The sequence below is a fragment of the Oncorhynchus mykiss genome, chromosome 30 (genome assembly GCF_057628025.1).
Source record: "Oncorhynchus mykiss isolate SJ-2025 chromosome 30, ASM5762802v1, whole genome shotgun sequence".
Classification (NCBI taxonomy): Eukaryota; Metazoa; Chordata; class Actinopteri; order Salmoniformes; family Salmonidae; genus Oncorhynchus; species Oncorhynchus mykiss.
In genome coordinates this window covers 23,751,132-23,765,174 of record NC_143051.1, presented here as the reverse complement: position 1 = coordinate 23,765,174, position 14,043 = coordinate 23,751,132, and the positions used below count along the sequence as shown (strand labels likewise).

The following is a 14,043-nucleotide window of genomic DNA, read 5'->3' as shown; positions in this document are numbered from 1 at the left end:
TTAATCACAAAAACTGTGCTTCTTATAATATGTGTAAGTTGGAGGTTTCATTTTTGAATGTCTCTCTCTGTGGTTGTGTCCCTGCAGTGGTCCTGCATGTCTAAGTCATCTCAGATGTCCAACATGACGGTGCCCAAGTCCTCCATCACCAGAGTGCCCAGCAGCATGGAGGGAATCAACCACGAGCTGGAAAAGGTCTTCATCAGAGACAATAACGGAGAGAAGGAAGAACTCAAGGTGGGGGAACGGACAGTTAGACATATACGATCACTTATTTCAACCTGGACTCAGAGCATTTAGTATTATTCTGTACGTAAATCAGAGACAATTAATTTAGTATGATATGTTACGTTTCATATGGTATGTATTAATTTGTGGATGTCCATCCTCCATTTCATATGATATGTTATTAAGAATTGCAATTTGTTGTTGCTAACTCTAGCTAGGTGGCTAACGCTAAATTTGAACACATAACCTTTGGGTGGCTAGGCGTTTGCGTTATACGCCCAGACTAACCACCCTCTTTAGTTTTTTGCCTTAGGTTACTTATCTTATGTAACCATACCAAACGTAACATTTCATACTCATTTGAGTGTCCCGGATTTCCAATTACTATTTTACGTCTAGTCTATGAGACAAGGCTGCATATTTACACTTCATATTGACTTCAGTCAGGCTCATGTGTCTGGAGGTGACAGAGGAGTAAACACGCACACAAACGCAACCATTCATTCACCTGTTGTGTCACTGTCAATCCTATTACTTGCAAATATTTACTGACCAACATCTTGCTCTCTCTCCCCCCTCCTCCCTCCTCATCCCCCTGCCATCCCCAGGTGTTGGAGGTACCAGACGGGCGGCGAGCCCCCTTTCCCCCCCAACAGCGTAGCAGCAGTACCCGCAGTGTGGACACACAGACTCCCTCTGTCCCTGGCCGCTCCAGCAGTAGTTCCAGCCTGTCCCCCTGTCCCTCTCCTGCCTGCCCCCCGGGGTCCGGCTCACACGGGGGCAGCCCTTACTCCACTGACGATCTGCTCTACGACAGGGATAAAGGTAGGACTGTTAGAATTCCATCTCAGACCAAGGGCAAGGCCTCCATTGTCCATCCTGCTGTTGTGCCCTTGAGCACGGCTCTGGACTGTGTTTGTGTCTAACCGTTTCTGACCATTGTCTCTGTCTACAGACAGTGGCAGTAGCTCTCCGCTGCCTAAGTTTGCCTCGTCTCCTAAACCCAACAACAGCTACATGTTCAAGAGAGAACCCCCAGAGGGCTGTGAGAAGATCAAGGTGTTTGAGGAAATGAGGTAAGTACAGCAAAAGACCGGGAACCTGGTCCAGGAGGGTTTAATTAGATTTTTTAGAATCTCTTTTATCGCACCACATTTTCCAAGTGGTTGATACTGAAGGTCAGTTACTCATACATGTCATGAAAAGAGTTAACACGCCGTCTCTTTCCCTTTGTCCTACCAGCTCCAGGCAGTCAGCGTCCGTCCCTCTCTTCTCCTGCCCCGACAAGAACAAGGTCAACTTCATCTCCACCGGCTCCGCCTTCTGCCCCGTCAGACTGACCCCCGGTGCCCTGCACCTCTCTGTGACCTCTCACCCCGATGATGACCCCGAGGCCGGCCCCAGCTCAATGATGTCAGCATTCTGCCGTGTCCTCCCCTCTCAGGTCCACACCTCCACCAGCACAGACGACGCTCCCACCCCCGAGGAAGCTGCCCCTGCAACGCCCTCCTCTCCCCAGCAGGGGGAGACACCAGAGACTGCCCTTCAGACAGACAGCCTGGCCATCAGCTAGACCTGGGCAGAGCTGGCCTCTGTCACATGGTTCTGTTTCTTATTGTTATTAATCATTTGATTATTACGTCCCCACCACCATCATCATCATCATTACTGAAGTCTGGTCTCCTTTCTCTAAATTACCTCCCCCTCCTCTCTGTCTCTGCTGAACTCTACATACTCTGCATGGCGTAGTGCTAGCAACAATGTACCTGACGACGACGACAACAACAACTAACAACTGAGAAAACAAAGACATGTTCCTAGCCTATTCCTAAAGCACTGTTCCTGTCAGAGATAGACATGATGTTCTTTAACAGCACGTAATAAGTAGAGATATTGGACGCTGGCATGGGATGGATGGGAAGAAAATTAAACACTTTGGATAAGGGGCATGCGTTTTAAACTGGCAGTGTGTTTAAGATTAAAGACATGCTCCGGTACTTTGCCAACTAAAAAATTATATTTTAAACCTTCCGCTTTGGGCTGGATGTGTCAATGTGTGGATCATACATGCATAATCTATGAGCAGAATTACTGTCTTACCTCAATTAGCCACGGAATTCCTAGTTTGAAAGCCACTATTTTCTTGAAGATGTGCTGCGCCATTTTCTTCTACATTTCCCCCTACATAGGCCAGCCAGCCCCCTAGCAATTCGAGTTCTAGCCAATGAGCTTCAGCCCCTGGCATTTGAACGACAGCTAGCGATATCCAATGAAAATTGCAGGTTGGACCTAATGGCTCAGCGAGAGAGAGAGATCAATCGCATGTGTGAAGTAGTACGCAATTTTCAGGGACTACTTTTGGCTCATGTGTGCTACTTTCAGAACTACTGGCTAAAAATGATACAAAAGTACCGGAGAATCTCTTTAACTTATGTGTTATTGTGTTCTGTTTTGACATTCTCCACAGTATGAATAAGCTCTATACACCATATTACACATTATATATCTTGTGAAAAGAAAAAAAACAACGCTTGTTTAAATAGAAAACGGTGTATTGCTGTGTTATGTTATGTACAGTAACGGAGAAAGGAAGAATTTTTTTTTTCAGGATTTATGTTTACACAATCCAGGTTATGTTTCCAAACCTCCTTTGAAACATGCAAAGAATAATCAAAAAAGTGGGAAAAAAAGACATAAAGAAGAAAATTCTAAATGGCCGCCACAATCCGTTGCACAGTCTCCATTGCGTCTGGCCTTGCTTCAGGTATAAATCACAAACGGAGTCTAAACTCAGGAAATTTGGAATGTATGCCCATGTTCCATGACACAGGTTGACTCGGCTCCGACTGCATTTCCTTGTTGAAGCTTTGCTTTCTCTCATTCCAGATTCCATTCCAGAAATTCGGAACCTTTTATTCCCCCTAGACATGGTGTTATGATGTGCTGCCCTAAGACTTGACCTGTGCTTGGTTGACATGAAAGGTTGACTGTTGTTAGCAGTGGTGGAAAAAGTCCCCAATGTCATACTTGAGTAAAAGTATAGATACCTTAATAGAAAGTTACTCAAGTAAAAGTTTTTTAAAAAGCAGGCGGGACAGTTTTCTTGTTTTTAAATTGTATGGATAGCCAGGGGCACACTCCAACACTCAGACATCATTTCCAAAAGATGCCTTTGTGAGTCCGTCAGATCAGAGCCAGAAGGGATGACCATGGTTGTCTTGATAAGTGCGGGAATTTGACCTTTTTCCTGTCCTGCTAATAAGCATTCAACATGTAACAAGTACTTTTGGGTGTCAGGTAAAATGTGTGGAGTACAAAGTACATTATTTTCTTGAGGAATGTAGTGAAGTAAAAGTTAAATATATAAATAGTAAAAATATAAATAGTAAAGTACAGATACCCCAACAAATTACTTAAGTAATACTTTAAAGTATTTTTACTGAAGTACTTTACACCACTGGTTGTTAGGTGTCTTGGTTGTCTTTATGAGTGACTAGTAACAGACCAAGACCACTGTGAGAGATAACGGCTGTGCATGTTTGAGAGAAGTCTGTAAGGGCCATGACTGTCGATGCCTGACAATTCTGTGTGGTCAAACCCTCTGCAGCCGTTGTGCTGTGGTCAAGGTCAGGTAGCAACTTCAGTGTTCAACTTCAGGTCAATCTGGGTTGACTGGTCCTAGTCAAGTCATGGCCTGCAGTAACATCAAATAAAATAAGCATTTGATTGGTTACGTTCAGGTGACGTCCAGTCTGAGACTGTTTTAATATCACATAGACAACATAATTATGCTTTACTATTGATTCATAAGACATTCCATGAGATTCTAGCTGGTTAGGGGTCGAGAAGACTCATCAAGTCATGTCCAAACGTTGATCTTTAGGCCCTCCAGTGCGCTGAGTTTGAGGTTTGATTAGAGAGGACCTAGTAGGTTTATTGCACCTGCAGAATTGGTAGATGTTTCAACTTTGGATTTCTAAGGGAAGGAGTAAACTGTCCCGATCCTTATCCAGTCCATGTCTTTGTAAAGCATTACACTTCAGAATGTCATGACTCATGAGTAATTATTGACATCATCTTCCTCAAAGGAAGCAATTCTCCTATGAGCGTCCCATATTTGATTCTGTGCACAATAATTCCCTCTGCAGATTTGTCTGTAACATCATTCTTGCATGGAACACAACACCACCTGTACAATGATTCCCTTAATAAGACATTCAAGTCAAAGATAAACCATAATCAGAAACATTATTTATTTTGATATGCTAATGTGTGCTTGTGGAATTCCTGTCTGCATTGATACTCTTGTTCGTTGTTAGATATACTATATGGCTTTTAAAAATATCAATGCAATGTTGATGTTGTTTTTAATCATTTAGCACCTTATTATCAAGCGATATAGCTTATCCAATGACTTACATACATTAACTATGTGGCATTGGTTAACTAGATGTGTGCAATAATAGACAAGGTGTTGGTGTCCGTTGGGTCGGATATGTTTCGCTTCTTCTTCACCACTCCATTTCCTCTCTCTCATTCCTTTGGTTTGGAGTATAGAGCCAAATCAGCACTTAAGCCAGATTCACACTATAGGACTGTACTGTGCTGGCTCTGATCATTTATTTTCCAGCACGGTTCCAGCAACTATAGTGGCTCGGCCCGGTATGGCTCAGTAGTGTGAAAAGCCTAACAACCTGTTGAGAAAGCCATTACTCGACACATAAACCAGCACTGGATATGATGTCACCAGAGCACATAGTTATTGGCTAGCAGGTCATCAGTGTTCATCAGCTCACCCAATCAGCTCGCTCCTCATTGGATCTGTGGGGCAAAAGGTCATGCACAAACACAATAAAAGGATTGGTTGTTGATGTGATTAACCAGTTTGTGTGTTGTTTTGACCATCACTGAGTGTGTGCAAGTTATAGAAGGAGGGGAGTTTGTGAAAGTTATAGGAGGAGTGTGAAAGTTATAGGAGGAGAGAGTGTGAAAGTTATAGGAGGAGGAGACTGAAAGTTATAGGAGGAGAGGGAAAGTTATAGGTGGAGAGTGTGAAAGTTATAGGAGGAGAAGACAAAGTTATAGGAGGAGAGTGAAAGTTATAGGAGGAGAAGACTGAAAGTTATGGGAGGAGTGTGTGAAAGTTATAGGAGGAGAGTGTAAAAGTTATAGAAGGAGGAGAGTGAAAGTTATAGGAGGAGAAGACTGAAAGTTATAGGAGGAGAAGACTGAAAGTTATAGGAGGAGAGTGAAAGTTATAGGAGGAGAGAGTGTGGAGGAGGAGATGAAAGTTATAGGAGGGGGAGAGAGTGTGAAAGTTATAGGAGGAGGAGACTGAAAGTTATAGGAGGAGGAGACTGAAAGTTATAGGATGATAGGAGGAGGAGACTGAAAGTTATAGGAGGAGAGAGTGAAAGTTATAGGATGAGGAGACAAAGTTATATGAGGAGAAAGTGTGAAAGTTATAAGAGGAGGAGAGTGAAAGTTATAGGAGGTGACTGAAAGTTATAGTATGATAGGAGGAGGAGACTGAAAGTTATAGGAGGAGGAGTGTAAAAGTTATAGGATGAAGAGAGTGAAAATTATAGGAGGAGGAGAGTGAAAGTCATAGGAGGAGAGAGTGAAAGTTATAGGAGAAGAAAGTGTGAAAGTTATAGGAGGAAACTGAAAGTTATAGGATGATAGGAGGAGGAGACTGAACGTTATAGGAGGAGAAAGTGTGAAAGTTATAGGAGGAAACTGAAAGTTATAGGATGATAGGAGGAGGAGACTGAACGTTATAGGATGATAGGAGGAGGAGACTGAAAGTTATAGGAGGAGAGAGTGAACGTTATAGGACGAGGAGACAAAATTATAGGAGGAGAAAGTGTGAAAGTTATAGGAGGAGGAGACTGAAAGTTATAGGAGAGAGTGTGAAAGTTATAGGAGGAGGAGACTGAAAGTTATAGGAGGAGGAGTGTAAAAGTTATAGGATGAGGAGAGTGAAAATGATAGGATGAGGAGAGGGAAAGTCATAGGAGGAGAGTGAAAGTTATAGGAGGAGAAAGTGTGAAAGTTACAAGAGGAGGAGAGTGTGAAAGTTATAGGAGGAGAGTGAAAGTTATAGGAGGAGACTGAAAGTTATAGGAAGAGAAAGTGTGAAAGTTACAAGAGGAGGAGAGTGTGAAAGTTATAAGAGGAGAGTGAAAGTTATAGGAGAGAGTGTGAAAGCTATAGGAGGAGGAGACTGAAAGTTATAGGAGGAAGAGACTGAAAGTTATAGGAGGAGAGAGTGAAAGTTATAGGAGGAGAAAGTGTGAAAGTTACAAGAGGAGGAGAGTGTGAAAGTTATAGGAGGAGGAGAGTGAAAGTTATAGGAGGAGACTGAAAGTTATAGGAAGAGAAAGTGTGAAAGTTACAAGAGGAGGAGAGTGTGAAAGTTATAAGAGGAGAGTGAAAGTTATAGGAGAGAGTGTGAAAGCTATAGGAGGAGGAGACTGAAAGTTATAGGAGGAGGAGACTGAAAGTTATAGGAGGAGAGAGTGAAAGTTATAGGAGGAGGAAAGTGAAAGTTATAGGAGGTGACTGAAAGTTATAGTATGATAGGAGGAGGAGACTGAAAGTTATAGGAGGAGGAGTGTAAAAGTTATAGGATGAAGAGAGTGAAAATTATAGGAGGAGGAGAGTGAAAGTCATAGGAGGAGAGAGTGAAAGTTATAGGAGGAGAAAGTGTGAAAGTTATAGGAGGAAACTGAAAGTTATAGGATGATAGGAGGAGGAGACTGAAAGTTATAGGAGGAGAAAGTGTGAAAGTTATAAGAGGAGGAGAGTGAAAGTTATAGGAGGAGACTGAAAGTTATAGGAGAGAGTGTGAAAGCTATAGGAGGAGGAGACTGAAAGTTATAGGAGGAGGAGAGTGAATGTTATAGGAGGAGAGAGTGAAAGTTATAGGAGGAGGAGAGTGTGTAAAAGTTATGAGAAGGAGAGTGAAAATTATAGGAGGAGACTGAAAGTTATAGGAGGAGAGTGTAAAAGTTATAGGAGGAGGAGACTGAAAGTTACAGGAGGTGAGTGTGAAAGTTATATGAGGTGAGTGTGAAAGTTATAGGAGGAGGAGACTGAAAGTTATAGGAGAGAGTGTGGAGGAGGAGACTGAAAGTTATAGGAGGAGGAGAGAGTGTGAAAGTTATAGGAGGAGGAGACTGAAAGTTACAGGAGGTGAGTGTGAAAGTTATAGGGGGAGGAGACTGAAAGTTATAGGAGGAGACTGAAAGTTATAGGAGGAGACTGAAAGTTACAGGAGGAGAGTGTGAAAGTTATAGGTGGAGGAGACTGAACGTTATAGGATGATAGGAGGAGGAGAGTGAAAAGTTATAGGAGGAGAGAGTGAACGTTATAGGACGAGGAGACAAAATTATAGGAGGAGAAAGTGTGAAAGTTATAGGAGGAGGAGACTGAAAGTTATAGGAGAGAGTGTGAAAGTTATAGGAGGAGGAGACTGAAAGTTATAGGAGGAGGAGTGTAAAAGTTATAGGATGAGGAGAGTGAAAATTATAGGATGAGGAGAGGGAAAGTCATAGGAGGAGAGTGAAAGTTATAGGAGGAGAAAGTGTGAAAGTTACAAGAGGAGGAGAGTGTGAAAGTTATAGGAGGAGAGTGAAAGTTATAGGAGGAGACTGAAAGTTATAGGATGAGAAAGCGTGAAAGTTACAAGAGGAGGAGAGTGTGAAAGTTATAAGAGGAGAGTGAAAGTTATAGGAGAGAGTGTGAAAGCTATAGGAGGAGGAGACTGAAAGTTATAGGAGGAGGAGACTGAAAGTTATAGGAGGAGAGAGTGAAAGTTATAGGAGGAGAAAGTGTGAAAGTTACAAGAGGAGGAGAGTGTGAAAGTTATAGGAGGAGGAGAGTGAAAGTTATAGGAGGAGACTGAAAGTTATAGGAAGAGAAAGTGTGAAAGTTACAAGAGGAGGAGAGTGTGAAAGTTATAAGAGGAGAGTGAAAGTTATAGGAGAGAGTGTGAAAGCTATAGGAGGAGGAGACTGAAAGTTATAGGAGGAGGAGACTGAAAGTTATAGGAGGAGAGAGTGAACGTTATAGGAGGAGGAAAGTGAAAGTTATAGGAGGAGGAGAGTGTGTAAAAGTTATAGGAGGAGGAGAGTGAAAGTTATAGGAGGAGACTGAAAGTTATAGGAGGAGAGTGAAAGTTATAGGAGGAAGAGACTGAAAGTTATAGGAGGAGGAGAGTGAAAGTTATAGGAGGAGGAGAGAGTGTGAAAGTTATAGGGGGAGGAAACTGAAAGTTATAGGAGGAGGAGACTGAAAGTTATAGGAGGAGGAGACTGGAAGTTATAGGAGGAGGAGAGTGAAAGTTATAGAAGGAGGAGAGTGAAAGTTATAGGAGGAGGAGACTGAAAGTTATAGGAGGAGGAGAGGGAAAGTTATAGGAGGAGGAGAGTGTGTGAAAGTTATAGGAGGAGGAGACTGGAAGCTATAGGAGGAGGAGACTGGAAGTTATAGGAGGCGGAGAGTGAAAGTTATAGGAGGCGGAGAGTGAAAGTTATAGGAGGCGGAGAGTGAAAGTTATAGGAGGCGGAGACTGAAAGTTATAGGAGGAGACTGAAAGTTATAGGAGGAGGAGAGTGAAAGTCATAGGAGGAGGAGAGTGAAAGTCATAGGAGGAGGAGAGTGAAAGTTATAGGAGGAGGAGAGTGAAAGTTATAGGAGGAGGAGAGTGTGTGAAAGTTAAAGGAGGAGGAGAGTGTGTGAAAGTTATAGGAGGAGGAGAGTGTGTGAAAGTTATAGGAGGAGGAGAGTGTGTGAAAGTTATAGGAGGAGGAGAGTGTGTGAAAGTTATAGGAGGAGGAGAGTGTAAAAGTTATAGGAGGAGGAAAGTGTGAAAGTTATAGGAGGAGGAGAGTGAATAGTATAGGAGGGGGAGAGTGTGTGAAAGTTATCGGAGGAGGAGAGTGTGTGAAAGTTATAGGAGGAGGAGAGTGTGTGAAAGTTATAGGAGGGGAGAGTGAAAGTTATAGTAGAGTGTGTAACGTTTCATTAATGTTTTTGACCTGCCGTGGAAGAGGAAACAAGACAAAATAAACTATCCAAAACACATTTTACAACAACAATACCACCAACAAATGAACTGTCAACCAGCGGTGGAATGATTCATGCAAAAATGCTACGATGTTCCTGTGTACAGCAACCAATCACACTAACAAAGCATTGAACATGCTCCGCTCCTCTCTCACCTCTGTGTTAATAGAGACCGCTGTTGCAAGATTAGCCCATATGTAACATTTAGAAAAAACTCAGGAAGACTGGTAAGAAGCCTCCCTACAGGGCAACGTTTGGTTTTCCTCTGTTTTGCACACCATTTCCTTGGTGTGTGCTCAAAGATGTTATTGGAGAATGTTGTTAGGCAATGAGCTTGCATACCGAGGGTACAGTACCTTTAGGTGTACTGTGAGAGTCCGCCCACTGTTCTCAGATGACTGGTCCTGACTCGATGACACACACATTGTTTTTGTGTTGTGTTACGGACAGCCGTGTGCGGCTGATGACTCTTTTTTTATTTGAATCAACATAGAAATCTTGTGTCTTATTTAAATATTAAATATTAATATTAAATATTATTAGCAGAACAAAAGCACTTCCTCTGGAGTTGTGTGTGAATGTCAAAACGAGGTCCACTTATACAGTTTATTTTTAAAGTTTTACAAGTATACCTCATGTACATTTTTTAAATGCATACACTATCAAACACGTAACTATTTTTCACAGCCAGGTTGGGCCTTTTCATGTACAGTTTATTATCTAGCCATCTTTGAGGGGTCGCTATGAAATAGCAGAGTGTCTGTAGAGTGTTCTCTAGTGATAGAAAGGGGCCACTACAGAATAGATTCTACTTGATCTCAAACACATTACTCTCAATACACCATACCTGGTGCCTGCGCTCCAGTAAATACCTTTCTGACACTGATGGTGAGTGTCTGGAAATGAAAGTGATACACCAATTGTTTTAATTCTCTGAGTGATATCCACCCCAACTGTGTCATCAACTGTGTCATCAACTGACAGATTGCTATAACATGATGTGGTTAGCTGATACTTAAAATACCGATCCAGGCGTTGTAAGATCTGGCAGGCGTCAGAAACGCCTTGGCAGAGGAACACGACCGGTGTGTGTGTGTGTTTGTTTGTGTGTATATGCGCGCGTGTGCTTGTGTGTGGTAGACCTCGATATCATAAACTACAAGGACAATCAAAATACATGCTTCAGGGTAGATTCTGGAATCTCAATGGAGACATACTGCATCTATGATGCAACATCTTCCTTATTGAGGATGATTGATTTATTGATAGAGGGTGCATGTGAATGTGTGGCTAAAGTGTTGAGGGTGCATGTGAATGTGTGGCTAAAGTGTTGAGGGTGCATGTGAATGTGTGGCTAAAGTGTTGAGGGTGCATGTGAATGTGTGGCTAAAGTGTTGAGTAAAACAGGGTGGCGGGGAACAAATATTGGTAGATGTAATCTACACACTTTGAATGTATCTCATGTACAGGTGTAGTAGGTCACCCGCCCTATATTTGCCAAGAGCCTCTATGGTGAAAAGTGCCACAAGATAAATGTTGCCCCACGGCCATTAGTTAGTGGGTGACCATGGCTAAGCTGTCATAGTGATGGGAGAGGCGGGGAGGTTACTGTCTCTCTCTTCTCCTCCTGGGAACACAGTGGCAACAAGTACACCCCGCCCCATCCCGGCGTCCCCCCTACCCCTTTCCTCCAATCTCACCTTGCGTCTCCCCTTTGAGGAACATAAACTTGTTTTTCAACCACTCCACAAATTTCTTGTTAACAAACAATAGTTTTGGCAAGTCGGCTAGGATATCTACAATGTGCATGACACAAGTCATTTTTCCAACAATTGTTTACAGACAGATTATTTAATTTATATTTCACTGTATCACAATACCAGTGGGTCAGAAGTTTACATACACTAAGTTGACTGTCTCTTTAAACAGCTTGGAAAATATCATAAAATTATGTCATGGCTTTAGAAGCTTCTGATAGGCTAATTGACATAATTTGAGTCAATTGGAGATGTACCTGGAGATGTACCAAACTCAGTGCCTCTTTGCTTGACATCATGGGAAAATCAAAAGAAATCAGCCAAGACCTCAGAAAAAAAAAGTTGACCTCCACAAGTTTGTTTCATCCTTGGGAGCAATTTCCAAACACCTGAAGGTACCACATTCATCTGTACAAACAATAGTACGCAAGTATAAACACCATGGGTCAACGCAGCTGTCATACCGCTCAGGAAGGAGACGCATTCTGTCTCCTAGAGATCAACGTACTTTGGTGCAAAAAGTGAAAATCAATCCCAGAACAACAGCAAAGGACCTTGTGAAGATGCTGGAGGAAACAGGTACAAAAGTATCTATATCCACAGTAAAACAAGTCCAAAACCGCCATAAAAAAGCCAGACTACGGTTTACAACTGCACATGGGGACAAAGATTGTACTTTTTGGAGAAATGTCCTCTGGTCTGATGAAGCAAACATAGAACTGTTTGGCTATAATGACCATCATTATTTTAGGTGGAAAAAGGGGGAGGCTTGCAAGCCGAAGAACACCATCCCAACCGTGAAGCACGGGGGTGGCAGCATCATGTTGTGGGGGTGCTTTGCTGCTGGAGTGGTGCACTTCACAAACTAGATGGCATCATAAGGGAGGAAAATTATGTGGATATATTGAAGCAACATCTCAAGACATCAGTCAGGAAGTTAAAACTTGGTCGCAAATGGGTCTTCCAAATGGACAATGACCCCAAGCATACTTTCAAAGTTGTGGGAAATTGGCTTAAGGACAACAAAGTCAAGGTATTGGAGTGGCCAACACAAAGCCCTGACCTCAATCCCATAGAAAATTTGTGGGCAGAACAGAAAAAGCGTGTGCGAGCAAAGAGGCCTACAAACCTGACTCAATTACACCAGCTCTGTCAGGAGGAATGGGCCAAAATTCACCCAACTTATTGTGGGAAGCTTGTGGAAGGCTACCCGAAACGTTTGACCCAGGTTAAACAAAGGCAATGCTACCAAATACTAATTGAGTGTATGTACACTTCTGACCCACTGGGAATGTGATTAAAGAAATAAAAGCTGAAATAAATAATTATCTCTACTATTATTCTGACATTTCAAATTCTTAAAATAAAGTGGTGATCCTAACTGACCTAAGACAGGGAATTTTTACTAGGATTAAATGTCAGGAATTGTGAAAAACTGAGTTGAAATGTATTTGGCTAAGGTGTATGTAAACTTCCGACTTCAACTGTAGCTAGTTCATAGCTGTGGTCTTGAGGAGGAGAGGAGTGACAGACAGTCTGTCAGATAACACTGCTGTTAGCTTGTTTATACAGTGACTGAGGAGTAGGTTACCATACAATATAGTACAGCCTACAGGAAAGCACTGTCACATGGACTGTAAACAGCCTCAAACCAACACTTTACGCAGGCTGAAACATGCATAATGTTAAGTGGATGACAGTGGGTCACGGCTCGGTTATATTTGGATATATCCTGTCACACCCTGATCAGTTTCACCTGTCCTTGTTATTGTCTCCACCCCCTCCAGGTGTTGCTTGTTTCCCCCAGTGTATTTATCCCTGTGTTTCCTGTTTCTCTGGGCCAGTGTATTTATCCCTGTGTTTCCTGTCTCTCTGTGTCAGTGTATTTATCCCTGTGTTTCCTGTCTCTCTGAGCCAGTGTATTTATCCCTGTGTTTCCTGTCTCTCTGTGTCAGTGTATTTATCCCTGTGTTTCCTGTCTCTCTGAGCCAGTGTATTTATCCCTGTGTTTCCTGTCTCTCAGTGCCAGTTTGTCGTCTATGTCCAAGTCAACCAGCGGTTTATCCCGTTCTCCTGCGTTTGCTGTTTCTCCTTTTTCTAGTCCTCCTGGTTTTGACCCTTTCCTGATTCTGGACTTTGTACCCGCCTGCCTGACCATTCTGCCTGCCTTGACCTCGAACCTGTCTTCCACTCTGTACCTCCTGGACTCTGATCTGGTTTTGACCTTTTGCCTGTCTACAACCATTCTCTACTCCTTTTTGGATTATTAAACATCTAAGACTCAAACCACTTGCCTCTGTCTGCATCTGGGTCTCGCCTTGAGTTATTCAAACTTCAAAAAGCCTGTCGATTTAGTCTGAAGTATTCAAATGAAGACACTCAGGAATTAAGTCTTATATCATTACTTGAAAAATGTAATGTTGGCCGACTTGCATATATTTACCAGCTGACTTCATATTTAACAGATTATGGGACATTAAATGGAAACTTTAACGTTAAACTTGAGACATATCGATTTGGAAATCCCAGTTTGACATATCCATTTGTCAATCATAGGCCAAGCAGAACGTGAGTTTTGATCCTTTGCGTACAGGAAGCTGGCTTCTTTTAAAGCTTTGCATCTTGAACCATATACCTATTAGGCCTATCGTAACTACACTTTCAGGTTTAGGCACATAATTCAATGGACGCATTGAAGGGGAATTTATGTAGGTCTTACAATTTCCAACATTTGAAATTAGAATTTGTGTTTTAAAAGCAGTTAAAGGGATTAAAGGGATTTTGGGTGACCTAAAAATTTATTTAAAAAACAATTCAAAAGGAACAATGATATGTACTATTTGTATCCATTAGGTGGCAATATAGGAACAAAAGAGAGTCAACTAAAGCTGTGTGGTGTTTAGAGCTATCTAGAGCAGTGGTTCCCAACCTTTTTTGGTTACCGTACCACCAACTGAATTTGCCTCTGCCCGGAGTACCCATGAAA

At 42.3% G+C, this 14,043-nt stretch overlaps 1 protein-coding gene across 3 annotated transcripts in view; it reads left to right on the top strand.

Annotated features, from left to right (window-relative positions):
* Positions 1–5,104, top strand: part of LOC110488132 (glucocorticoid-induced transcript 1 protein) — a 35,302-nt gene extending 30,198 nt beyond the window's left edge. For all 3 annotated transcript variants that reach the window (XM_021560167.3, XM_021560165.3, XM_090227856.1), the window contains exons 5-8: positions 88–237; positions 837–1,053; positions 1,184–1,304; positions 1,471–5,104. In XM_021560167.3, the coding sequence (XP_021415842.1) occupies positions 88–237; positions 837–1,053; positions 1,184–1,304; positions 1,471–1,801 (819 nt within the window). In that variant the 3' untranslated portion in view covers positions 1,802–5,104. The remainder of the gene's footprint in view (positions 1–87; positions 238–836; positions 1,054–1,183; positions 1,305–1,470) is intronic.
* The last annotated feature ends 8,939 nt before the right edge of the window (positions 5,105–14,043 follow it).